The sequence below is a fragment of the Lepeophtheirus salmonis genome, chromosome 3, assembly GCF_016086655.4.
Source record: "Lepeophtheirus salmonis chromosome 3, UVic_Lsal_1.4, whole genome shotgun sequence".
NCBI lineage: Eukaryota > Metazoa > Arthropoda > Copepoda > Siphonostomatoida > Caligidae > Lepeophtheirus > Lepeophtheirus salmonis.
In genome coordinates, this window is record NC_052133.2 from 31,953,208 (window position 1) to 31,976,727 (window position 23,520).

Consider the following 23,520-nt stretch of genomic DNA (forward strand, 5'->3'; position numbering starts at 1 on the left):
AAAGGCGGGAAAAATGACGTCAACGCGGGCGAATGAAAAGGAAGGGGATTCCTCAATAAGAATATCACCGTACCTTACCCTTGACTTTTGAAGGTATTTTACCCACTCTCGAGCAATCCTACGGCGTAGCTGAATATCCAAACCAATCTCCCATACTTTTATGTTTCCGATGCTGTAAGAAATTCCTCACTTCACAGTCTAAGTCCTCTGAATCAAAGAAACAAACAAAACAAAAAACACCCACAAAAGCAAGGAGGACACTTCCTCACTCTATTAAATAAATAACGAATCTTCTGTTGGATCTTCCTTTATATTGGCCTACAGGTACTTGAAAAATGTTTCATTTCACTTCAAACCATTCCCTCCACTTCCTGCCTTTCTTTTGACACCTTTCCCATTATCATTGGCTACCCTGATGTTCCAGAATATCCTCAAAGCCACGCCTACATTGTCTGAATTTTATTTTGAACAACATCCGTGCCGAGAACATCCAAACCCTCTGCCTTTTTATTCCTGTTCATTCATTTTTTGTCTGATTTTGATCAAATTAAAATAATGCGGAAGAAAATGCACATCGGAACATTGGTTAAAATGTCACCTGAAACCTTAATTAGGGCAACAGAAAAACTAATGACACGGAAAATTACCCGGTCGTACTCTGTATAGTTTTAAATTGAATGAAAATATACAATCGTATACATCAATAAATATCAATTATTGGCCATATGTCCCAATTGGTCCTTCGGTGAAATGTACGTTCGGCAAATTGACCTTTAACCAAATGTCATTCGGCAAAAAAAAGTTCACCCAAAAGTGCGTTGACATTAAAAAACGAATAATAAAATATTGATACATACATAAATGTAATACATGTATGTTACAATATTTTCCTTGCACTAATGCTATTTTAAATATTACTTAAAAAAATATCGATTGTATTGATACATTTTATCTCCCAAAACTATATAACTCACCGCCTATTATAAAATAGGTCTTAATTCAGTCCTACCATAAATATCACTCACATCTTCTCTTTGGGCATAATATGACGTCACATTTATTTTTGTTTTCTTACATAAATAATTGTCTATTTCACCTAGAGAAAGGACATTCAACTTTTATTGACGCTGATAGTGTAATAAAAAATTAACCAATCAACTTCTATCCTTTAGCTGAGGTCAAAATTATAATCAACCTTCATATCCATACCAGTTAGTCCATTGAAAATCTGAACACTGACTAATTCTACAATTATTATAGGTTGAGTGATTGAAACTAATTCATATTCCAATTTATTAAAGGATAAACAATTAATTACAAAACAAAAACAAACCTGAGCTCTCAAGCTTGTGTACGAATTGAGAAAATGACTTGAACGTGATCGAAGAATTTCCTGGAACACAATCTACGCTGTCAGCAAGTCCAAAACGTTAGAGAGGAAGAAGGGTCAAACAAGATATGGAGGATTTAAAGAAAAGAGCCAATTCCCTTAAGTCAAATTGGGCCCATCCAAGAGATCTCGGGATTTCACACCAGATTGTTCAGAGAGCCATAAAAGTGGGTCGAGGGTGAAGATGCCACTTTTGACACCAGTAATGAAAGAACCCCATATCTCTTTCCCTACAAGACTCTTTTGAATTAGTCTTTTGAACACTTTTTTGACACATTGGGCCCCCCTACAGCCATGATACTAACCCTTTCGACTACACCATTTGGGTTGCTGTATTTGTCATCCAAACACCGAGACCCTCAAAGCCACTTTCAGCCAGGACTGGGACACCATGAACGCAGCAGAGGCCAGTCCTTCTGCCCCCGCCTGCAAGCCATCATTGTCGTAAAGGGAGGCTATAATAATGATTAAGGGAGCTAAGACACACATGTATTTATAGTACTAAAACTATAATAATAAAATCAACAACTCAAAAGAAAAGGATTTTATTTTGAAAAAGAAGAAGAAAGATATCTTTCTTATGAATGCAAATATCTACTACTAAAAATAATAAATGATGAGTCCCTCGTGGTAAGTGCATTTCAATAGAAACTCCTAGAGGTTTTAAACCCATTCAATCCTATTTATGTATAGTATATTGTTATACTTAACTATGTACATAGACTCTATGTACATACAGAGTGAGGTTGGTAATTTTTCTGTACTTTTTAATTTGACCGCGGATATGTTAGCTTCTCCTTTAACGCTTAAATATTTTTTTTTTTAATTAGACGAAAAATGAGTGCACATCAAGCAAAAAAGGAACAGGGGTCTGACCAAAAAAACTCTGAAATTTTATTGGTTAAGAAGATCATCACTGTGGACCAGCTCCTCGGACGACTAAATAATAGGACTTTAAGTACAAAGGATCTACTTGCTTAGGTCATGTGTGCGGGTGACAAGAATGTGGACCTATATATATTCAAGCACAAAAGAAAAAGATGATGCCAAGACCTTTTTATATAGTTATGAGCTGAACTGTTTTGCCGAGTTTGAAGGTCAATTCCCTGTGATAAGTTTTGTATGGACTCAAGATGGACTTTCATCTCATATAGTATCCAAAGAAGGGCCAAAAGTTTTGTCTGCACAACTTTCCCTCTATCATGAACAAGTCCTTCAGGCGCATTTTTCTCCTCTAGAATACAATATATAAAGCTTTTGGAGGCCAACGTTACTCAGACCTTCTAATCGTAGTGTGGAAGAGTTGAAAGTCAGTATCATGGAGCACTGGAACCAGATCTCCAAAGGTTACATACACAACACCAGCGTCAGGTTTCGTTCTAGTGTCGATAATGTGATTGTTTCCAAGGGTGGTGAGATTAATTGATGCTAGTCATTAAATAGATGAAATTTTGTATGTTAAAAGATTTTTTCAAGAAAAAAGTACTTCTACAGTCAACTTGTAATTAAGCAATCAGGCAAGGGAACTGAAAAAGTGACTGTTTAGTGGAAGTAACTTCTTCAACCAGGTTTGGTATTTTGGAACAATTAAAAAATTGAAAATATTAGATACCAGAAACAAATTAAAATATGCTTTTGAGCAGTTATGGGATAACACTCATTCTCAGATAGAATCGGAGCGAAAGAAAGAAATTTGAGAAAAATATTCATTTATGTGAAGGCATACATATTTTGTTTATTAACTCGTCGAGAGAGGGTCCATAAGACTTTGGCCCGTAGGCCTTTTTTTTTTGTAATAAACAGTATATGTAAATTTTAAAAATGTGAGCGTTACAAGCAGGTTCATTTATGAGCTTATGTAGTAACTATTTAATAAATTGTGTGACTGTTGCTCGGAGATTGCAAAGCATGTTTAAGACAGTTTTTTTTATCCTATGAAATTTCTGCTTGTTAACCAAATAATTATACTTAGTGTGTTGACAAACCGCATTACAGGTGATTATGAGACTAGTTTTGACTGTATTTATAAATTGCACATTGTTTTTGAAATTATTACATTTTGAAAAGTTTGCTTCCCCACCCTGTACATTAACTCTTTTGCTTCACGTCTAAATTTGCATTCCTTATTTCTTTTCTTACGAGAATTTTAAATCCAACTACCTGAATAATACTTATATATCCATGTTTATATTATTTTAAAAACAATCAAAACGTATACAGTATACATACTTAATGTGTTACTAGGGCTCATACATACAATCATACTCACAAGAAAAATATTATCCCACTGGAATTCTCGGAAATATCCCTGCTTCCTTCCATAATAGTAAAAAGCTTCTACGCGTTTTTCCTGGTGTGTTTTTTCACTATAGAATAGTAAATATGTTTTCATGAAAATAAAAAATAATACATTATCATATTATATGATATTTACTTAAATAAGCTAAATTCTAAATTAATGACTATTCATATCGTAGGGACAAAATTATAAATGAACTTAGACAAGGATTTATCTTACATGATCCCGTTTTTCCGTGATTTCTATGGGGTTTTTATATCTACATGAAACTCACCGGAAGTATGTTTTCTCCCAGAAATCCTGCATTTATTTATTTCATAATATAAGCTTCATTGAATTATTTATATTTAATTAAATTAAATGTTGAATAATAATGAAACTAGAATTAGCACTTGTTAGAGGGCAAACCTCCGCCTAAAATTACTCACGCATAAATTAACACTCTTTTCTTCTGTATGTTATTAGTCAAATGTCTGCAATGTTGAATATTTTTTTACATTATGCTGTATAAGAAGTGATTTGATTATACCAACAAAATCACACTACTTTGGTTATTTATGTATCTTAATTTGTTCCAAAGAAATAATCACGTATGCGTTTTTAACGTTTTGATTGAGTTTGACTCTTGAAAATTTAATGGCGTCTTATTGTTCACTTATATTATCGTTATACCAAAATTAGTGAGTAACTTTTTTTTTAAATCCTGTTTACAAATATAAAATCACATCAAGAAAGAAATTGAGGCGAAAAGATACCTAGGTGGCGGAGGTAATTAATAATTACTCGGTTTAAAGTTTTTACGATTAATGTTTTGAAATTATGCAGTAGATACAATGATAATAAATGATAATTAACAAATGGAGGTCTGCATGTTCTAAAAAAATAACCAGAGTACTGCCATTATAGATATAATAAAATAGTTGAGAATATATGTATGAGTAAGACTGTTTTAAAAAAATTATTATTAAAATATGAAAAGAAATACATAAATTTCACAGTGATATTTACTAACAAAATCTTGTTAAATAGCCATTTAAACGGGAAAATGATAAACTCACAAGATTGCACATAAATTGTGTAAATTTATCTTCATTCAAATGATGAAGGATCATTCAAGAATAAAGAAAAAAAATATATTTCCTACAATTTTCCTCTTTTATTAAAATAAGAAGATTACAAATGAGATTAATGCAAATTCATCAAGACATTGAAGATTACTTCGAAAAATATCTTTAGATTTTTAATCATTCTTTTATTACAAGCATGGGTATTGGAATAAAAGATGCTTTTGTATGTTTTTAAGGACACAAAAAATATTTCAATGCTTAATGATAGTATATAGCTAATTCAAGTATATGAACTTTTGAAAAGTAGTTTATTGATAGTTTTATTGAAATTCTCGAAATTCTGGGAAGTGTAATTTTTTTGTTAAAGTATATTTTGGTACCTTGCAAGATTGTGTTCTTATGAATTATTCCACCCTATTTAAAAAATTCAAATGTATAGGTGAGCTATAGTTTGTATAGTGATCTCTGTGAGCAGATATGTCGCCTCTAAGGAAATGAAAATATACGTATTTCTAAGCAAATTGTACAAGCAAAATTGTACAGTTATATTTTAACTTCACTAGGCGTCTCCCATATCGATCAACAGTTATACCAGACTGTTCAAAAACTCTCATCAGCCATAGGCATTAATAATTTAACATTTTTGCATTTGAATGATGCATTTATTTTTATTATGATTAAAATAAAAAATTGTAGTAGACAAAAATCCGGACTAATCTAATCTGGAATACACAGAGTAATTTTATATATACGGTTCAATTTAGATAAGATCAAGTTTTTCTTAAAAACACCTTTTTACACCATAAATGACTACACATAAGACTAATAGGAATACAATTTCTCCGAATATGAGTAAATTTGAGTTCTAGAACGATCACAGCCATAATTGGGACAACTTTCAAAAATATTTGTTCATTAATACCAAAAAAAAAAGGTATAGTTGTAAATTTTGATTCATTTTGAATATAATTTTTATATTATAATTAAAGGTGAATTACAAATCACCGGATGATCGAAACTAATTTTACCTAAAACATCCAAAATTGTCATTTTTTTAGGAATCCTTAGGAGGCCTTAGTTAGACATAGTATTAAAATTGGGATTGACAATTTTGCAATATTTTTTTTTTTTTTTTTTCAATTAATAGAATGCAATTAGTGCTCTAGATTTGATATATACATTCGGATTTATTAGAAAAACAAGCAAAAAAGAAAAACAGATAATAATAAAACAGTTTTCTTTTTAAAAAAAGGGACAATCTGTGTTTTTATTAAAAAAAAATTCAAAACATTGGTAAAATAATATAACATAGAATAGTATATATATTTCTGACTTAATATTCATACAAATGTTAAAAAGGAAATCAAATAATAAACTTTTCAAATTTGAATGAAAGCAACAGTAGAACTAGTTTTAGTAAGGAAAAAATTATAGTAGTTTTCATGTTAATTTTTAAAAGATATAATAAAAAAAATTCCTCAAATTAACAAATATTTATACCAAAAAAATATTTTTAGAACATGTTCCTATCATTACTCTGTCATCTATAGTACTCATAGTACAGCACATCCGCAAACCTATATTTCCTAATTTTACCATTGGGTAAAATGAGAAAGAAAATCGGCCATTTAACTTAATTAGCAAGCACAAAGAAAAATAACTCTGGTTACAATAACGTAATTAGTATCGGTATTTCGATTCTTTCCAATACCTAAAATGGGATTTCTCATTTATTTCAATAGAGAAGCTCTTCAAATACACACAATTAAAAAAAGTCAAAAGATAATTAAACAGCATTATAATGAACTATAAACTTAATATAGCAATAGTGTTTTTAAAAACTGGGTACTTTCTGATTTTGATGCATTTGGAGTAGACTTTTTTGTTAATATTTTAATTATACAATGGATCTGCAAGTAGCGGTTTAAATAGTTTCACCTTTGATATAGTGTACCTCATTATACGAAGGGTGTCTGAAAAGTCTCCGACCTAACAAAGCTACGAGATATTTTTCCTGATTTAAAAAGTAAAATTATCAACATAGTCTCCTTGTAGCTCTACACAATTCTCCCAGCGTTCCTCCCATCTCTGTAAATCGTTCAAATAGTGCTCTCTGTAAAATGATTATTCACGAAACACTTTTTATTTTTGGCTCAAATACTCCAAGTTAGATTGACTTAGGTGTGTCAAATTTTAACAGAACAAATCCTTTATACGTTTCCTGCTGTTTGAATCAATTTAAAGGTTACACATTGAAAAAAAATATTTCATGACAGCTTGATACTCAATTTTGTCCATTTTCGCAAAAATACACACACCAACTCACTCAAACGACAGTTACATAATAACTGCGCGTCCAAAACGGCACAGATGGAACCTATATTAAAATATATAACAACAAAGGAGGATCTACAATATATGTATATAATATATTCTGCAGAACACAAAACCAAAAATTTCGACAAAAAAGTTTATCTTCATACTTTCCGAGGTAAAAGTAATCTGCAACACCTCATCTCAATCCAAAGGAAAAAAAATAAGGGACTATTAAAATCAAACCATAATATTTTTGTCCATCCAGTAATTTATAATCTTGGCATTATCTTGATTCTTGTTCCATATTCTTAATAAAATTGGCAACTTGTGGATTAATGCATTTCATTTGGAGAATAAGAGTCCTAGTGAGATTGGCCCACCCTATTTTCTAATATTTTCCTTACTTTCGCATTAATGCATTTGTAATTGTCGTTACAGGTAATCAAATAAGTGGTCAATTATCACAGGTTAACTAAGGCCGTGACTACGGTGTGTGGAGGTACTGACTATGATAACACGACATTATTTGTCATTTAATTTTTGTTGAAATTTTGAAATTAACAATATGCGTTGTGGGGAATTTATTTCCGAAAAAAAAGTTATTCGTCAATTTTTGCTCTCGAGTCAAAAATATTTGCACTGTAGTAAAAAAAATTTCCTCCTGTTTCTCCCCCATTACTATATACTTCAATAGTTTTTAATTTATGAGCAAAGTTTGATATTAACTATTGAGATTTTTCAGAATTTTGTATGTTTATTATTATTTATCTACTATCTCAAAGATTAATATGAAAAAAGGAGATAGAATGGGAGCGGAAGATGACTTCTTCATGGTCATTCTGTCATAGTTTTTCATATATTTCTATTATGGTAATTTATTAAGCATAACTATCAAAATTAAAGTGCTTTCCATCAAAAATTTGTTTTCGATCCATCATTTTAATGATTTATAAATGTCGAAAAAACATCATTTGATTAAATTACACAAATCATTGGAATTTACAAACAATCATTTTTATTTTTAACGTGCTAACCTAAAATGAGCAATTTCATTAGGACTTATAATTTTTGTATTTTGTAAAAAGATTGATTTAATTTTCAAGAAAAATCAATCATATTTATGTCAAGCATATTTAGATTAAGCACATACTACTTTTAAAATAATTTTTTACATAATACAATATTTAATATCAAAATAAAGCAATGAACCAAAGTACAAACATCAATCATGCTGTTATCTATATTGTATCTCACAACTTTGCCTCTAAAAAAGGCGGAAATAATCTGATACAAAGCCGTTTACTTCCTATACTGAGATATTGATTGTTAAATAGTAAGAGTCTAAGGTATAAATCAAGTGGGGAACGCGCATGTTCGCTTGAGTAGATTTATAATCAATGTTATACGTATTTTTTTATGCAATTTGTCGCTTTTTATGATACGTCACTCTATAATTTTCCCTCCTGACAAATGCAACTTTTTCTTCCCATTGCAGAATACGCAAGTAGAATTCTGCAAAAAGGATACATTCATGGAGGTTATATAGTTAATTATAGAGGGATATTCAAGTCTACTTGACTGTAATGTTCCACGAACACCACTTACAGACGGAAGCAACGGACCGGAGTAAAATCAATAAGAACACCTTTGGATTGGGGGTACAATCATACACTAAAACATATATTCTGTAAGGGATTACATTTAAAAGGATGTACACACATTTGACTATTAAAATAGACAAACCCGTAAAACACAAGGTACCTACCTATCTATTTAAAACAAATCCCTACGTCATGATTTAAAAGTAAATAAAAGACAATACATAACACCATTGACAACCCTAGCTCAGTGTTCTAAATCATAATTGTTTGGAGCAGAGAAAATGCCTCACTAGTAATTTTCTTGATTGAAAATTTAATTTCTCATTTTGTTTTCACTCCTACAAACAAGACACATATTAAATTTTGAAAGGTTCAGTTGATGAGGTTTGAAGATTCGAATACACTAAGTTCTTAAAAATTAATTGTGTATACATTCGGGTGTATCGTAAAAACTAAAGTTGGGAATTTGGTATCACCAGATATTTTTTATTTCACGTTTTATTCCTCTAAATAAGAAAATCAACGATAAAAAATAGTCCTTCATAGAGGAGTTTTGATTTGAAAATCTGTAAAATGTCTAAAAAAATGAAATTTTGCTGTCGTTTCTTTAAAAATTATCTATTTGAATCCAGTTACAGAATCTTTTATTTTGTAAAGTATTATAGATAAAACATATATTTTGAAATAATAATTGAACAAGCTTTCTCTAACTTTTCTCATGCTATAATTATTTTAGTTCCAAACATGCTACCAATATATTCTCCTTTTGTACGGCGGCGTATAACGTGCATTTATTTTGACGTTTCTCTTCATTTTATTACTGAAATCTCATTTTTTGATACCAACTGTCAAATATATTTTGATAAAATATACTTTCATTGTTCATTTATGACAATAAATGGTAGTCTTATTTTATTAATTTATAATTTTGGACTACGAAACTGTCAATTAAAGTATTGTAAATAAGACAAGTAATTTATTATTTTTAAATATTTACCAGTTGGACTATTTTTTTAAAGCATGTTTTTGTTTTTATATTCTTTAATTGATATTTTCTATTGATTTGGAATATTTAATTCTTTTTTTGATAACCTTTAAAAAAAACGATGAATTAATAATTGCTTCTAATTATTTTTTGTTTCATTAATAAGGAAATTAAAACGAAATTTTAATTTATAAAGCTGTCCCGCCCTTCTTGGCGATAATCTTAAGTTGAAGTGCTGGTTACTTCTTTTACCTTGTGTGTGGCATGATATTTTTAGAAGTCGAAGCAGTGAATATACAAGACTAGTCACTTGACTTTGATGAATGACTTCCGTGATAAAACTCAGTGGTGTTGTTCCAATCCTGGATATTAATAATTAAAGTAACGTCCTAAGACTAGGTAAACAGTATATTATAATATTATACATGTGTTACGTGTAAACGTATAATGAATGTGATAACCCACCTTCACAGCGTATGTATCGAAGGTATTTCACGTAAATAGTTGATTTTATGGTAAATTTACATTAACATTACATTACAGTTTTGAAAATACAAAAACTAAAATATATCTTGAACGGACAAAAAGTTTGTAAATCTTAAGATTTGAACAATGCTTGGTACAAATTAAAGTTTTTATGGCCATATAGTTGATATTAGTTTTATATAAATAAACTAGTTCATAATCATGTTGATGTTGCTTATCAGTGACACCTTAGATTTTAGTATGGATATGGGTCTTGTAGTTGGACGAATTGGATCTTCCCACTTTTTAGTAAATCAAAAGAAGTTTATTAAACTTTTGTTTAATAGAATGAGCTGTTTTTTATTTTGATACAATATTGTTTCCCATGAATAGTTAATTTAAAAAAGAAAATGAGGATTCGATTAGTTGAGGTAAGATAAATGTTTACATTTTAAAGTTAAGTAAATATTTTCCAACATTTATTTATAAAATATAATAGCTTAATGAGGTTTAAATATTTTTAATTAAAAAAATCGTTTTAGTTAATTGGTTATGTGATTAGTTATTTTATAATTACAGAGTATTATATAGAATAAAATGCCAAATTCTTCGAAAAATATTGATAAAAGATATTTGGTCGGAAATTGAATATTTTATCACCTTTTTTTGGTTATGTTTATTGGCTTTTAGTTATGATTTTTCTATGAAATAGTAAATAACAAACAACAAAAAAAAGCTAAAAATGTTACCATAGCTACTGATTTATCAAAGGAGGTAAAAAAATAAAGGTTTTTTATACTGTACATAAGTAGTTTTTGAATGTATATATTTTTACATCACTTCCTAACATATAATTACATCGTGCTATTAATTATGAAACCAATTCACTAGACTAAGTCTAACAAACCCCCATCAAATATAGAATGGCAACTGCTAAGAAGGGGCTTTTGTAGAGCAAAACAAGTAATTTTTCTCTACAAAAATATCTTCCATAAGAAGTATAAAGATTAATATATTGCAGTAATAAATTTAAGCTATCAGAATTAAAAGTACTTTTTTTTTCTTTTACATGCTTGTCGAATCTTTCTTCCATTTTTAGCTCCAACTGAAGCGAAACATAGCGAAAACACTTTCGTTAGCTTACGTAGATTTTTTTAAGGGAAGATGTTGCTTTTTATGATAGCACAGATGACGGGATTTTTATGAGTTTTGAACAAAAAGAGGAAATCTGACCATTACAGTCAATAAAAGGTCATTACGACACGATAAATATGAACCGGATATGAGTTTCAATAAACTATCTGCATTTCATTAAATACATATATTAACGAGTCAAAAATGCACACAAGTAATTAATTTTGTTTATAGCCCGATGATATTTACTTTCTTGTCCATGTGACACTTGCATTGAAGAACGATTGTAAAGGTCCTTTAAAAGGGCTAATAAAACCAATAACTACCTATTTTCTTGGTATTTTGGTAGTATATGCATATACTACTAACTGTAATCAAAACGAGTCTTAAGTGTTCTATTATAAATGCTTGTAAAGAAAAATATCTATCAAGCTATTTATGGAGCACTTAGGTCCATAATTATGTGAACAAATGAATGAATCTTGTTTTTATCATACATAATTTATAATCCTATCAGTTCTCGTAAACAAGTGATTCCTAATGTATACAAGCAATATGTAATGAGCTAGCCACATAGAGAAATAATTATATTCAGACGAAAAGTTGTTTTTGATGGCAGTTTGGCATTATGAGGTAAACATCTTTTTTAATTTAGCTCATGTCATTTAGCACTATTTCAGCTGCTATAAAAAGAGATTGGGTGAGGATGTCCTTGGATTGAAAAACAAAATTAAATTATATTACATTAACCTTACTTATTGATTTTTTGCATCAGCTGATTTTATTTGAAATGATTAAATGATTGTTTAAAACAATATCAAAAAAAATAATATGTAATAATAACTCCCTTGATTAACTTATTAAGCCCATGGCTGTATTCTCATTTCCAACTCTTCTCTTCCTTCGAATCTTCCAAACTTTCATCTTTCCATCTTTGTTAAAAGCTGAAATTTAGATCGACTTTATTCCCAACTTTTTGACTTTATATTTTTATTTTTCTATGACTAGGAGTGATAATTATAGTCTAAGGGAAATTATATGGGGAAGTTTTATAATTTTCTGAAATTGTGTATTACTACAAAACAAAAGGCTCTCAAGTCTCAATGAATTTTCAATTAATCGCACTCTCTCACACCACACAAAGTAGTACAAAATATATTACGTATGAGCACATTGTTTTAAATAGAATCCATACATTCCCTTCATAAAGGTATCAAACAAGTAATAAGGGCAGTTTGATTTTTAATCTGAAGTGAATATATATATTTCTTTTCGCAAACATTATACTTCATACTAAAAAAACCCGGGGAATGACGTAAATACAGTAATAACGCCAATAAAAATTTCATACAAAACTAATTTCAAAACAACACAAGAAAAAAAGGTATTCAAGTTTTGATGAAATTGCGAGAAAGACATATTCTAGTAGTTATTAGACTTATATGTAGTTTAAATTTTACAAATATAAATATATCTGCTTAAGATTTAATATCAGTTTCTATCCCAGTGTTAGGATGGAATAAATCATCTAGTAGAGCTTAAAACCATTCTGAAAACAACCATTTGAGATCAATTTCGAACGAAGTTTATTTATTTTATCAGGGCTGTCTGAAGAGTTGGGACTGGAAGGGCAGTAGCCCTATGAAGGAATTTTTCTCAACAGATGTAAAAAAATTTAGAAGGTAATTAATTTTATTAAACCTTTGGCGACAAAAAATATTACCTTTTGTAACTTTTCAGCCCGCTCCACCCCAAAATATATATATATATATATAGTGGTCCTTGTGGACGTCCCTAATTAAAGTATAGACGGAAGAATGATAGTATTTGAAACATGTGATTAGATGAGCTCACATTGCATCAAATTTGTGTGATAATAAGAAGAAATAAAAATTAAACTTTTAGGAAGTTCCATCAAAATCCTGATAGGCACAACATGTTAAAAATATATTCTTAGTCAAAAAAGCATCACAATACTTATACCAAATTGAAACCGGGAGGAAAAAATATTGATATCTATCGTGACAACACTACTCTGTAGTAAAGGTGCATTAAGTGAGTTTGACTAATTCTGGACCACACTGTATTCAGATTGCAGTAAAGGCGAATAAAAACATTTGTAACTTGATTATAAGTTGTATGATTATTATAAAATAATAAAAAATCACATTATTAGGTGATAAAATATTATTTTATAGTTTTATTATTGTATATTTAATCATCAACGTATTTACTTTAATTCATTCGTGAAAATATGTTTGTAGATATATGTGATTGATGATTGAATATATTGAATGCATATAGAAATAAGTATCAACTCATCAATTAACTAAAAAAGGTGAATAAAAAGCAGAGCATTAAAATATCAATGCTTCATTGCAAAAAAAAAAAGTACAGACATACCTTCAATTACATATATTTAATACACATAATTGAAAAACACGAAGAAACAGTTTTTTATTACAAGTAGTAAAGTTTCTCTCAAGATGATAGATGTCTCAGGGGTTTACAACTACAGTAAAGCCTGCATTTCATTATTATACAAATATAGGCTCAATTTAATTATTTGTACTTCATTAAGTTTATCTCACGGGATCCCATTCTCCCTCAATTTCTGATGTATATACAACAGATAATACAGATAAATACAGCTGCACCTCTACTTAGAAGGAGAGGCATGATGCTGGCGTAACTAAATGCTCGTATGTCAAATATTTATTTTATCTAGAGATATAAAAATCATTTTCGAATTTTTATCCTGAAGTACTCTTAAGTAGAAATAAGCCTGCTCATACGTATTTTCCCGGAAAATCCTGCATTATTTAATTATTTCATAACATAAGCTTCATTTATCCAGTTTATAAAATGATGCAGCATAAGTTTTGATAATAAATGATACCCATCGAAATGTTTCGACTGATGGAACTTTACTACAACAACAATCATTTATGTTTTGACCTTTTTTTTCTTTTTATACCCGTTACACACTATAATATAAACATCATATAATCCACGTTTGATACTTGGAAAAAGGAAATAAAGACTATAAGATTCAACACAAAAAACTCTCACATGATAAGCAAACTATTTTAAATGGACACGAACGTTCTGTATTTTGAATATACTACCAATTTGTTTTGAAGTATTAAAATATAAAAATAAATACTTATTATGAAACTTATTATTTACTAAATATATTTGCTGGAATCCCGAAATTAAAAAATGTGTTTCCCGGGAATGAGAAACCCTACTATGTAAATTATTAAGATCTATGTAGTTATGATTAATTCGACATCTTTATATTTATCAGAGTGTAAGAAAAATTATGTGTATATGAACAATCGTATTCTTGAGTACATAAATTTACGATATAGAATATTACATTTAATTTATAGTTGTAGTTTCTTGAATGTGATGGTAGAAATGAATAATTACATCAACTAATTCCTATTTAGAATTTTATGCTTTAAGAAAGCAGGAAAATGTACTTTACTCCTGAAATCCTTCTTTTATTTTTAGGGGGGGGTCAAATAAAAAAATATTAAGGGAAAAACGTTTCATAGGTTATGAAAGAAAAATTGTTTTTGAAAATAAATAAATAATAATAATTAAGAAGTAAAAAATATGAAACTATATATCTCATTGATTTTTGTTACACATTTGCAACATAGCAATGAAGGGCCATTAAGTTTCAGATACATATATAATAAAAAATTATAATTATAATTAATTATCTTAGTCATTCCAATATTCTAAAAAATCATAAAATGAATTTTAAATACCTTTAATATGACTAGATTATAAAAACTTAGGCTCTTGAAACAGACATCCACCTATTCCTCACTCGATCCTGACATTATAGATACTAATTAAAAGAGGCTAGCGACACCACTGTTAATGACCTATTTAGCTTATGCAACACCATATTAATAACTACTCACCCCTACCAACAGGGGTTTTTAGATGTAAAACATGCTGCAGTTTGACAAATTTTCTTAGAAAACTATATTAAATAGGGATTTTGTTGATATGTTTCATATTTGAAGCCAAAATCATTTCAGGGTAAAAAAATCACATCAGAACATATCAAAAATGTAGAAATATTCTCACATAACGAGTCCATGGAGACATCCCTCTTGTAGTGGACCTTGAATCGAAAATCCTTCTTGATGTATAAATGTAAAGCAACCAGAACCGTTCATAAAGCAATTAAGAGTTCCTTCAAATAAATATTCGTCTGAATTTAGCTCAATGAACCTCTCTCTTCCATCATCGTTATCCTCAATTAGATCCTTTTTATTAAATTAGAAAGATAAATTACTTTCAAAAATAGGTAAAAAATAACAATTATATTATTATTGGAAAATATATCATTTAGCAATTACATTTGAAATGTTTATTTCTTATTTACAGCTGTAATAATAAATTAAAACTGAAATGTCTATTGTTACTAAGGTACAGGCTCTTAATATCTTGGTCATGGTTACTTATGATATATTTTATCTCATACGTAACCGAGAAGTAAAAAATAAAAATAATTCCTTTGTTACAAAAATAATCATTACATAATGGAATGGAATTAAGTTATTTAGCTATAAAATTCTATGAATAATGTTATCTTGAAATGCATGGTATTGTAACGTTTATATTGTACATTAGATTGGCTCTTAGATTTGCGTTTTTCAAATTGTCAGACGGAAAAATAACTATTTTAGAAAAAAAATAATCTTCCAAAAGTTTCAATACAGCTTTCCTCTTAAAATGATTATTTATTAGCCAAAAAAAAGGAATTTATCTTTGAGCATAGAATCCTGGGATTATAGTAATGCATGACTGTTATCGTTAAGAGTCATTTTTGACCCTTAAAACAATAACAAAATGAAAATTAGGATGAATAAAACTTATGAAAACGTGTTTTTTATGATTAAAAGTGTTTTTATTAATTCTGTATCTTCCTAAGAAACCCGATATATTTCCATTTTTAGACTTAAAATGATGAAACACGACACTCTTTTTTAGACCTTTTTTAATAATACATAGTGGTGTTTTAGATTCTACGTTCATAAATCAATTCGAGTATTGTCTAGAACTCATATGTACAAAATTTCCTCCCTCAAAAAAAATCACCTGTGTTATTTAATAGGTCGTAATGGAGTGTTAACATCTCCCTCTAAAAGGAGAGTTCTTGCGTATCTTTGGTGTAAATGGTTAAAATTAAGAACTTATGTAAACATATCGTTTAAAAAAAGTGCCTTCTATACGCGGTACAAGAGTACCTTATTTGTCCCTTTCTTTTAAGCAATAACTTTCTTAGGGAAAAAAATAAATTTAAACTTTTAAAAATATATTTTTGTAATCGAAAATAATTTATTACATAACTTGCTCTATTTTGACTTAATCTGTGTACTATTTTCAAGTAAGAATTTTTAGGGTCCTTTACAACCTCAAAACATCGATAAAATTAGTATCAACTTTATATTTTTTATTTTTTTATCAAAAAACATTTTTGAACTTTAGCTCGTCAAACATTTCTAAAAAAACAAATTTAGAGCCAGTCTATTTATGTGTGAAATATTAGAAATGATAATAAAAACCTCTAAATCAACTTTTCGAAGGATTGCAATTCGTCTACGAGGAATTTTGGTTTCCATATTCTTACATTGGAGTAATAAATTATTTAAAATTGAAGAGGCATAAGAACAAAATAACGTATATACATACCTCCAAAAAGAGATGAAAATTATATTCATGAGGATTGGTTACGGATTCTAACCATTTCTTAATCATCATAATATCTGATCCTTTATCTTGAAATCAATTAATAGAAAAATAAAGTACATTAAAGATTTTCATCCACATAATAAATCTGTACAATTTTATGTGAAAATAGTCGCCCCACGGACATAATTTAATGTGCGAAAATAATATGTAAATCAGAGTATCCCTTAGTAATTAAATAATTAGGAAAAAATATCTAGGACAAGGATAAAATATCATATACTACAAAAGTATTTATTGAGCTTAAACATTAACTATGACTTGAACGTAAGGGAGATATTGTAGACAGACTAGTTTTCGGAAAATACTTTTTTCCCTAGACAAAAACTTTTTCTGCTGGGGACGACCAATTTGAGCTTTGAAAATTTTTGATGACTTTCTTGCAATTTTTGGCATAGTCCAGACCATTATAATACCTAAAAGTAAAGTTAGCCAATTGACGAATTTTAATAGCAAATTAAAATTTTATTAACCCCAGCTAATTAAATAGAACAAGATAGGATTTTTTAGTTGAAATAAGCCATTTCACCGTTCTATAATTTATGATACCATGGGTAAAAAATGTATTTTTTATACAAATTTAAAAAATATTTTACACCTTCAAAATGGCTAAAAAAGACAATCTAAATATTTTCATCTCATTTTGGAAGTCATTTTTTTAAACTTGAAGCTCATAAGACTACACTGTTGCTAATATAATAATATTGGTTTTTACAATATATTTTTTTAGTGAGGTAAAACACTTGACATTCGTTAGAAAGGGAACCGATTGATTTATATTTAGTTTGGTTTTTTGCATTAGACTACACATATTTAATAATCATTTCCCACATAGCTTAATACTTTTCCAAAAACAATGTGCCAAGTTGATTAATATGGAAGAGGTTTAGTTATAAAAATAGAATGAAGTTGAAATAATTAATAAAACCAGATTTTGAGGATATTTTACCTAGTAACTAACGTTATATGGAAAGTTAATCTTAGTCTTATAACTATGAAATACAAAAACTTTAATTTATAAATACAACATCTGATTGAGAGTTAATTTGATCCTCTAAATATTTAACAAATTCAAATATAAATGTAACTGTAATATTAATAAAATCTAAAAATATAGTCATAAAGGCTATCTAATCTTCTACCATAGGTCTGCATTTCTTTAGGGGTAAGAATATTTAAGTCATATAAATGGAAATCCCTTTGTTTGGACATCAACTAAACATGCATTTTGGGATGCATAGAAATAGATGACCGTCCCCATATATTTACAGAATGTGAAGAGTCATTAGAAAGAAGAAAGCTAGAAGAAAACTTATATTACTTTTGAATTTAAAGGACTATATCAGAAGAAATGGTTGTTGTTCGGTCCATCTAGAGTGACAAGGAATCCATTATCATTTTTTTTATGTTCCTTGAATTGGTCAGATGTAATTGCACTGATTTAGTATAAGTAAATATTATAATATTCCATAGGAATAGTCTTTGAAGTCAATATACATAAAGTATATTTCCTTTTTATGGAACAACCTGAGCGCGAACCTACAAACATTGAAGTCAGAATTTACCGAAGTTTATTTTGAATGTAAAAAATCAAAACTAAAAGTTGGGTAAGGCTACATGAATCGAATGAAACACAAGTTGGCGATAAATACGACACGGAAAGGTGTTTATGACATTCCTTGATCATTCGTTTTCAAGGAGTATATGGAATTTAATTTTTTTATGAGAATGTTCTTTATGTTTAAGGCAAGCTTTAGTGTTTCAATTCCACAAGGAATTAAGTTTTAAAGAAATCAATTTATCGTCACAATTTTTGCTATTGATAATATTATTTTTATTTTTTAGATACATTTATGGTTATGTGTGTTTATTTTATATAACTCATGAATAAATATGTTAGATTTTTTTAAACCAATATATATATATATATAAAGACTTAAAGGTTATTCGAGTTTGAGTATTCAGCTGTGATTCAGTTGTCTATTGTCATTAGAGTTAGAAAATTCTTAGTACTTTCGCTATGGAAAAAAAACCCACAAAAATTGGCATAGTAACCATGACAATTCGTTATATACAGTATATACGTATATACACAACTTAGTTGTCATTAAATGGTATTAGATTAGTTACAAACAGCTATGAAAAAAACAAAGAGATACGGACAAATCCCACTCCAATCTAGCTAGGACATTGGCAGAAATTATTCCAATGTTGTTTCTCCATTTTAATTGAGTCTGAAGTTGTGTTTTAATTAGACTTAAATACAATTCGATTCCGAGTCTTCAGCTCTGATTTAGTATTCATCAAAATTTAAAATAATTAATATTTTGCGTATGAGTATCAAAGTGGCTAAAGTTATTTATATTTTAATTTTGTAAATTGCTGCCTATAAAAAGTTATTTCTAGATATAAAAACATACTTTGCAAAGTTTTAGTCCCAAGGAAATTGATTTTGAGCTTTTGCAAGGCATCAGAAAAATGAAAAAAGTATATATTATCCGCAAGGAAGTGTAACAGTCAGTAGGTTGTTCTTTAAAAAAATGACGCATGGTGAGATATTTTTTACAGCACCTTCAATATAAAAAACCTACATCTATTATTTTATAATTTATATTATCGCTTTGTTTACAAACTGATATAAGTAAATAAATTCATATTTTTGTTAAACGTAAGAATTCAAATACTAACATTGATTTATCTAAAAACTAAGTGTCATTTAATCCTTTTACTTCAAATGATATGAAATACAGCTTTTGAAGGTAAATTTTTGATGTGATTAGAATTTATTTTGAATATACTGCACTGAGGGGAGTTGAAATAATTCAAAATTCTGGGTTATGCAAAATAGGTGATGTGGGGAACACGGATACAACATACATAGTAACAAATGAAAATACACTTGATCCAAAAACTATGTAAATATTACGTCAGTAAGGTGCAAAGTTTAAATAAAAGATAAATTTGATTCAATGAGATGAACTAATGATCTGCAGACAGAGAAATGCTTTAAGTTTACGGATGAGTAATAAAGGCATTCATGTCAATATAAAGTTAAAAAAAATGGGCTCACGTATTATGTATTTCTTATTGTATTTGTTTTATTAAATGAAATTTGACAATTTACATACTAAATTTAATACTATAAAATTATATATTAGCACAATCGAAAAAGATATATCTATATTTATATTCATGCTTTAATTTAATGATGATATAATTATTGTTGTAGAATATATATCTAATGCTCGTGTTGTTGTTTTTTTTAAATTTTCAAAAGCTGCTATCAGTATTGTTGAATTATTGAAGGGGGAACATCTCAGTATTAAGTAACCAAGTGTAAAAGACGGAGAGTAATATAGATGGTTTGTTGGGAAGTTATAAGTAGAAAGGTGGAAAATATGAATTCCCGGTATGCTAAAAATAGCATAGTAACCTAGACAAATTGGAAAAATTTACGAGCAGAGCAGCTCAGCGGTCATGACGTTTTATTAGATTAGTTGTGAGCAGCTATGAGATTCAGGAAATTATTACAAACCATTCTGTATCTACGAGTAAGTACAGAAATACACAAATTGCATTGATATTGATCCTCAATTCCACTTTGAATTCAATCAGGACATACTCTTATAATTCCCCAAAAAATCCTCCGTCTTTCATGAACACACGCACCATGTACCTATATTTTCCTTTCTCAAAAATTAAAGAATAATGACAATAGCTTTTGAAAGTTTAAAACCAATTTCAGATAGCAACTATAAAATGTCTCCACTTGTCTATGATCGTATTTGTTATAACTCTAGTTATCATTGTAATTCCAGGTTGAACTTAAAGTTGAATCAAGGATCGTTATCGGAGTCATTCTTGCATATATCCTTGTTATTTACAAAGTTGAATACATGTTTATTTCTTCTTTCTTATAGCTGCTTGTAGCTAATCTAATAAGATGTGATAAAAGCTAAACTGATATTCTCTAAAAGTGATACTATGCCATTTTTTGGTTGTTGTTTTTTTTAAACATATCGGCATATCATATGATTTACAACTCCAGATAAAATAGAAGTAAAGTACTGAGGTTGTATTTTGTAAAAATGAATAGGTCTATATATAAGAGCTAACAAATAGGCATTTTCAGCAATTTGAGCACTTCCAATCTAGTTCCTCCTCTGATTTCGAAGCCTTCTCAAAAATTTCCGTATTTAAACCATCTACGCAAGAAAAGTGGTTCCAAGTTTCACATTTCTTACATCTTATAGCCCAACTTTTCATTCCCACATGCTCTTTGCAGATTCCACAAGGTACAAACTTAGGAGATGTTTTAGATGGCGGAGGAACAGTAACAACTAGACCCCACACTTTAGATTTTTTATTTGCAGTCATTTGCAGAGTTGTCTCATTGAGATCTTCATGATCCCGGAGATAATGAAACCATGCATCCCTGTACCAAACAGGAGAACGGGCAAGGTCGTAGTTGTATGACACGGTAATTTCCTCCCCAACTCGAATGTCTTGGACAGAAATAACGCTCATAATATGACCAAATCGTGGGTGGTAAATTTCCTCAAAGGCGGAATTGGGAGTGAAGGAGTGACAGCATTTATGTCCAATAGTTGCACAATACTTTTTAAGAGATTCATTGCCAGGTGGTATATCAAGAGTCATATCTCTTTTGAGAGCAATCCCATAATCTGATGTGGTTAAAGACCAATGAGTTCTCTGACCTGTTACTTCTCTTCTTTTAATACCATTGAATAGTGCCAATAAGGTGTTTGGTCGAACATTTCTTTTTGCGTAAAGACCCTCTCCAGCATAAGGGATTTTAGACTGCGATACAACTACAGTACTGCACTCATAAGGATCACGTAGCATTGGATTTTGAGATATAACAATCGAAGATGCAGGATCGAATGATATTTTTTGCAGACCTTCAATTGGTGTGACATTTGGTATTAATAGTTCATTGATTTTCTCCAAAGAAGACACTCTTCCATATATTCCAAAATCCTTCAACTTTCCCGAAAAGTCGAAATTACCAATGATGGCAGTTGTTAGGTCTGGATACAGATAGAAAGATTTTTGGGAGCCAAAGAAACAGTAAGTGTTTCCAAGTAATTTCAACCAAATTGTTTCATGTTTAAAAGGACGGGGTTTATTTTCTGAGTCCATTTTTGTTATACATTTTCCAAATGATGTAAACCCTCCATTTATGAAATCTCTATAATATCCTAATTGAATACCCTTTGGATCATAAACATACTCCGTTACATTTTGAGACTTTGTGATTTTACGAAATTTTAAAGGTTTTTCTCTGTTTGCAGTTAGATTTTTAAGAAATTTAGAATCATTTTCTTGATTTAAATCCCTGATCCACCTTAATAATCTATCATCAGTTAAATCAAATTCTTCGTAATCATCTGTGTCCTCTTCTTCGGAAGAATAATAATCGGATTCAGATTCATCGTCATCACTGGCCCATATAGAAGTATTCCATCGTTCTAGGAGGGATACAGGAATTTTTGGGAAAGAAGGTTCCTTTTTAATGGACTCTTCTTCATATTCAGAATAATACTCCCAGTCATCATCATCCACACCTGAGTCATTTACAATTTCAAATGGGCAATCTGAGGAAATTAAATCAAAGGAATGTACATCCCCAGATAGATGGGTTTCCTTAATAGCATTTTTATGCACTAGATCGTTTTTACTACTCACAACAGCATTGATACAAAAGAAGACTTCTGTCCAATGATATACAATCGTCAATAAGTTGGATTCTTCTTTTGTGCAAATCGCTCTTGACAACAAGTTTGAAAAATGTATTTTTGAAAATTGGGAAAGTATTCCAAGAACAAGCGGACAATAGGAAATGTAAGTTTCGAGGTCTGCCTCCACAATATGTACGATAGCTTTTTTCTTTAAATTATGACATGAATCATTATTGAACAGGAAATGACTCAAGGACTCTCTAATACAGGACTTTATTACAATTGATCCAATTTTAAGCAATGGGAAATGGACTATGCTTGGTTTAATCCGTTCTGAGTTGTTTGGTAAAATATTATATGGACAAGGATTTCTGTCAAGTCTGGATTCAGTTTCATGTGTGTAGATGAGGGATGCATATTGTGTTTGTTGACGGATTGGTTGAGTACTAAGATAGGTACAATTTGAATGTCCTTGACGTACTGGCTCATGTGGAGAAAGTACTTTTTTTAATATGGGAGGGGAAGGAGTCTTAAATAGGTAAGATCTTTCGTTTCTTCTTTTGTCAATGTCAACAAGTGCACGTGTTGCAGAATCTAACTCGTTTCGAATTTTCTGAATATGATATTTGCTTTTTTTTCGTTTATTAATGAGAGTTTTCCATTTTTGATTGGATACATCATCCTCTTCATTCTCTAACAATTGTGTCGTTCTTCTTCTGTGTCTTGATATTGCAAATGGAACAACTTATATCATGGAAATATCTTTAAACAACTATGATATCA

At 29.5% G+C, this 23,520-nt stretch overlaps 1 protein-coding gene across 7 annotated transcripts in view; it reads right to left on the minus strand.

Moving 5' to 3' along the window:
• Window positions 1–23,520, minus strand: part of LOC121114937 (histone-lysine N-methyltransferase SETD7) — a 53,058-nt gene that overhangs the window by 18,607 nt on the left and 10,931 nt on the right. For 3 of the 7 annotated variants that reach the window (XM_071887357.1, XM_040709065.2, XM_071887358.1), the window contains exons 2-5: window positions 16,979–17,064; window positions 16,852–16,911; window positions 15,368–15,549; window positions 3,660–3,756 (exon numbers count right to left, since the gene is read on the minus strand). In XM_071887357.1, the coding sequence (XP_071743458.1) occupies window positions 3,660–3,756; window positions 15,368–15,549; window positions 16,852–16,911; window positions 16,979–17,047 (408 nt within the window). In that variant the 5' untranslated portion in view covers window positions 17,048–17,064. Of the gene's footprint in view, window positions 1–3,659; window positions 3,757–15,367; window positions 15,550–16,851; window positions 16,912–16,978; window positions 17,065–20,111; window positions 23,482–23,520 lie in introns of those variants that run through there. The other 4 variants (XM_040709066.2, XM_071887356.1, XM_040709063.2 and 1 more) reach the window with 4 other exon arrangements.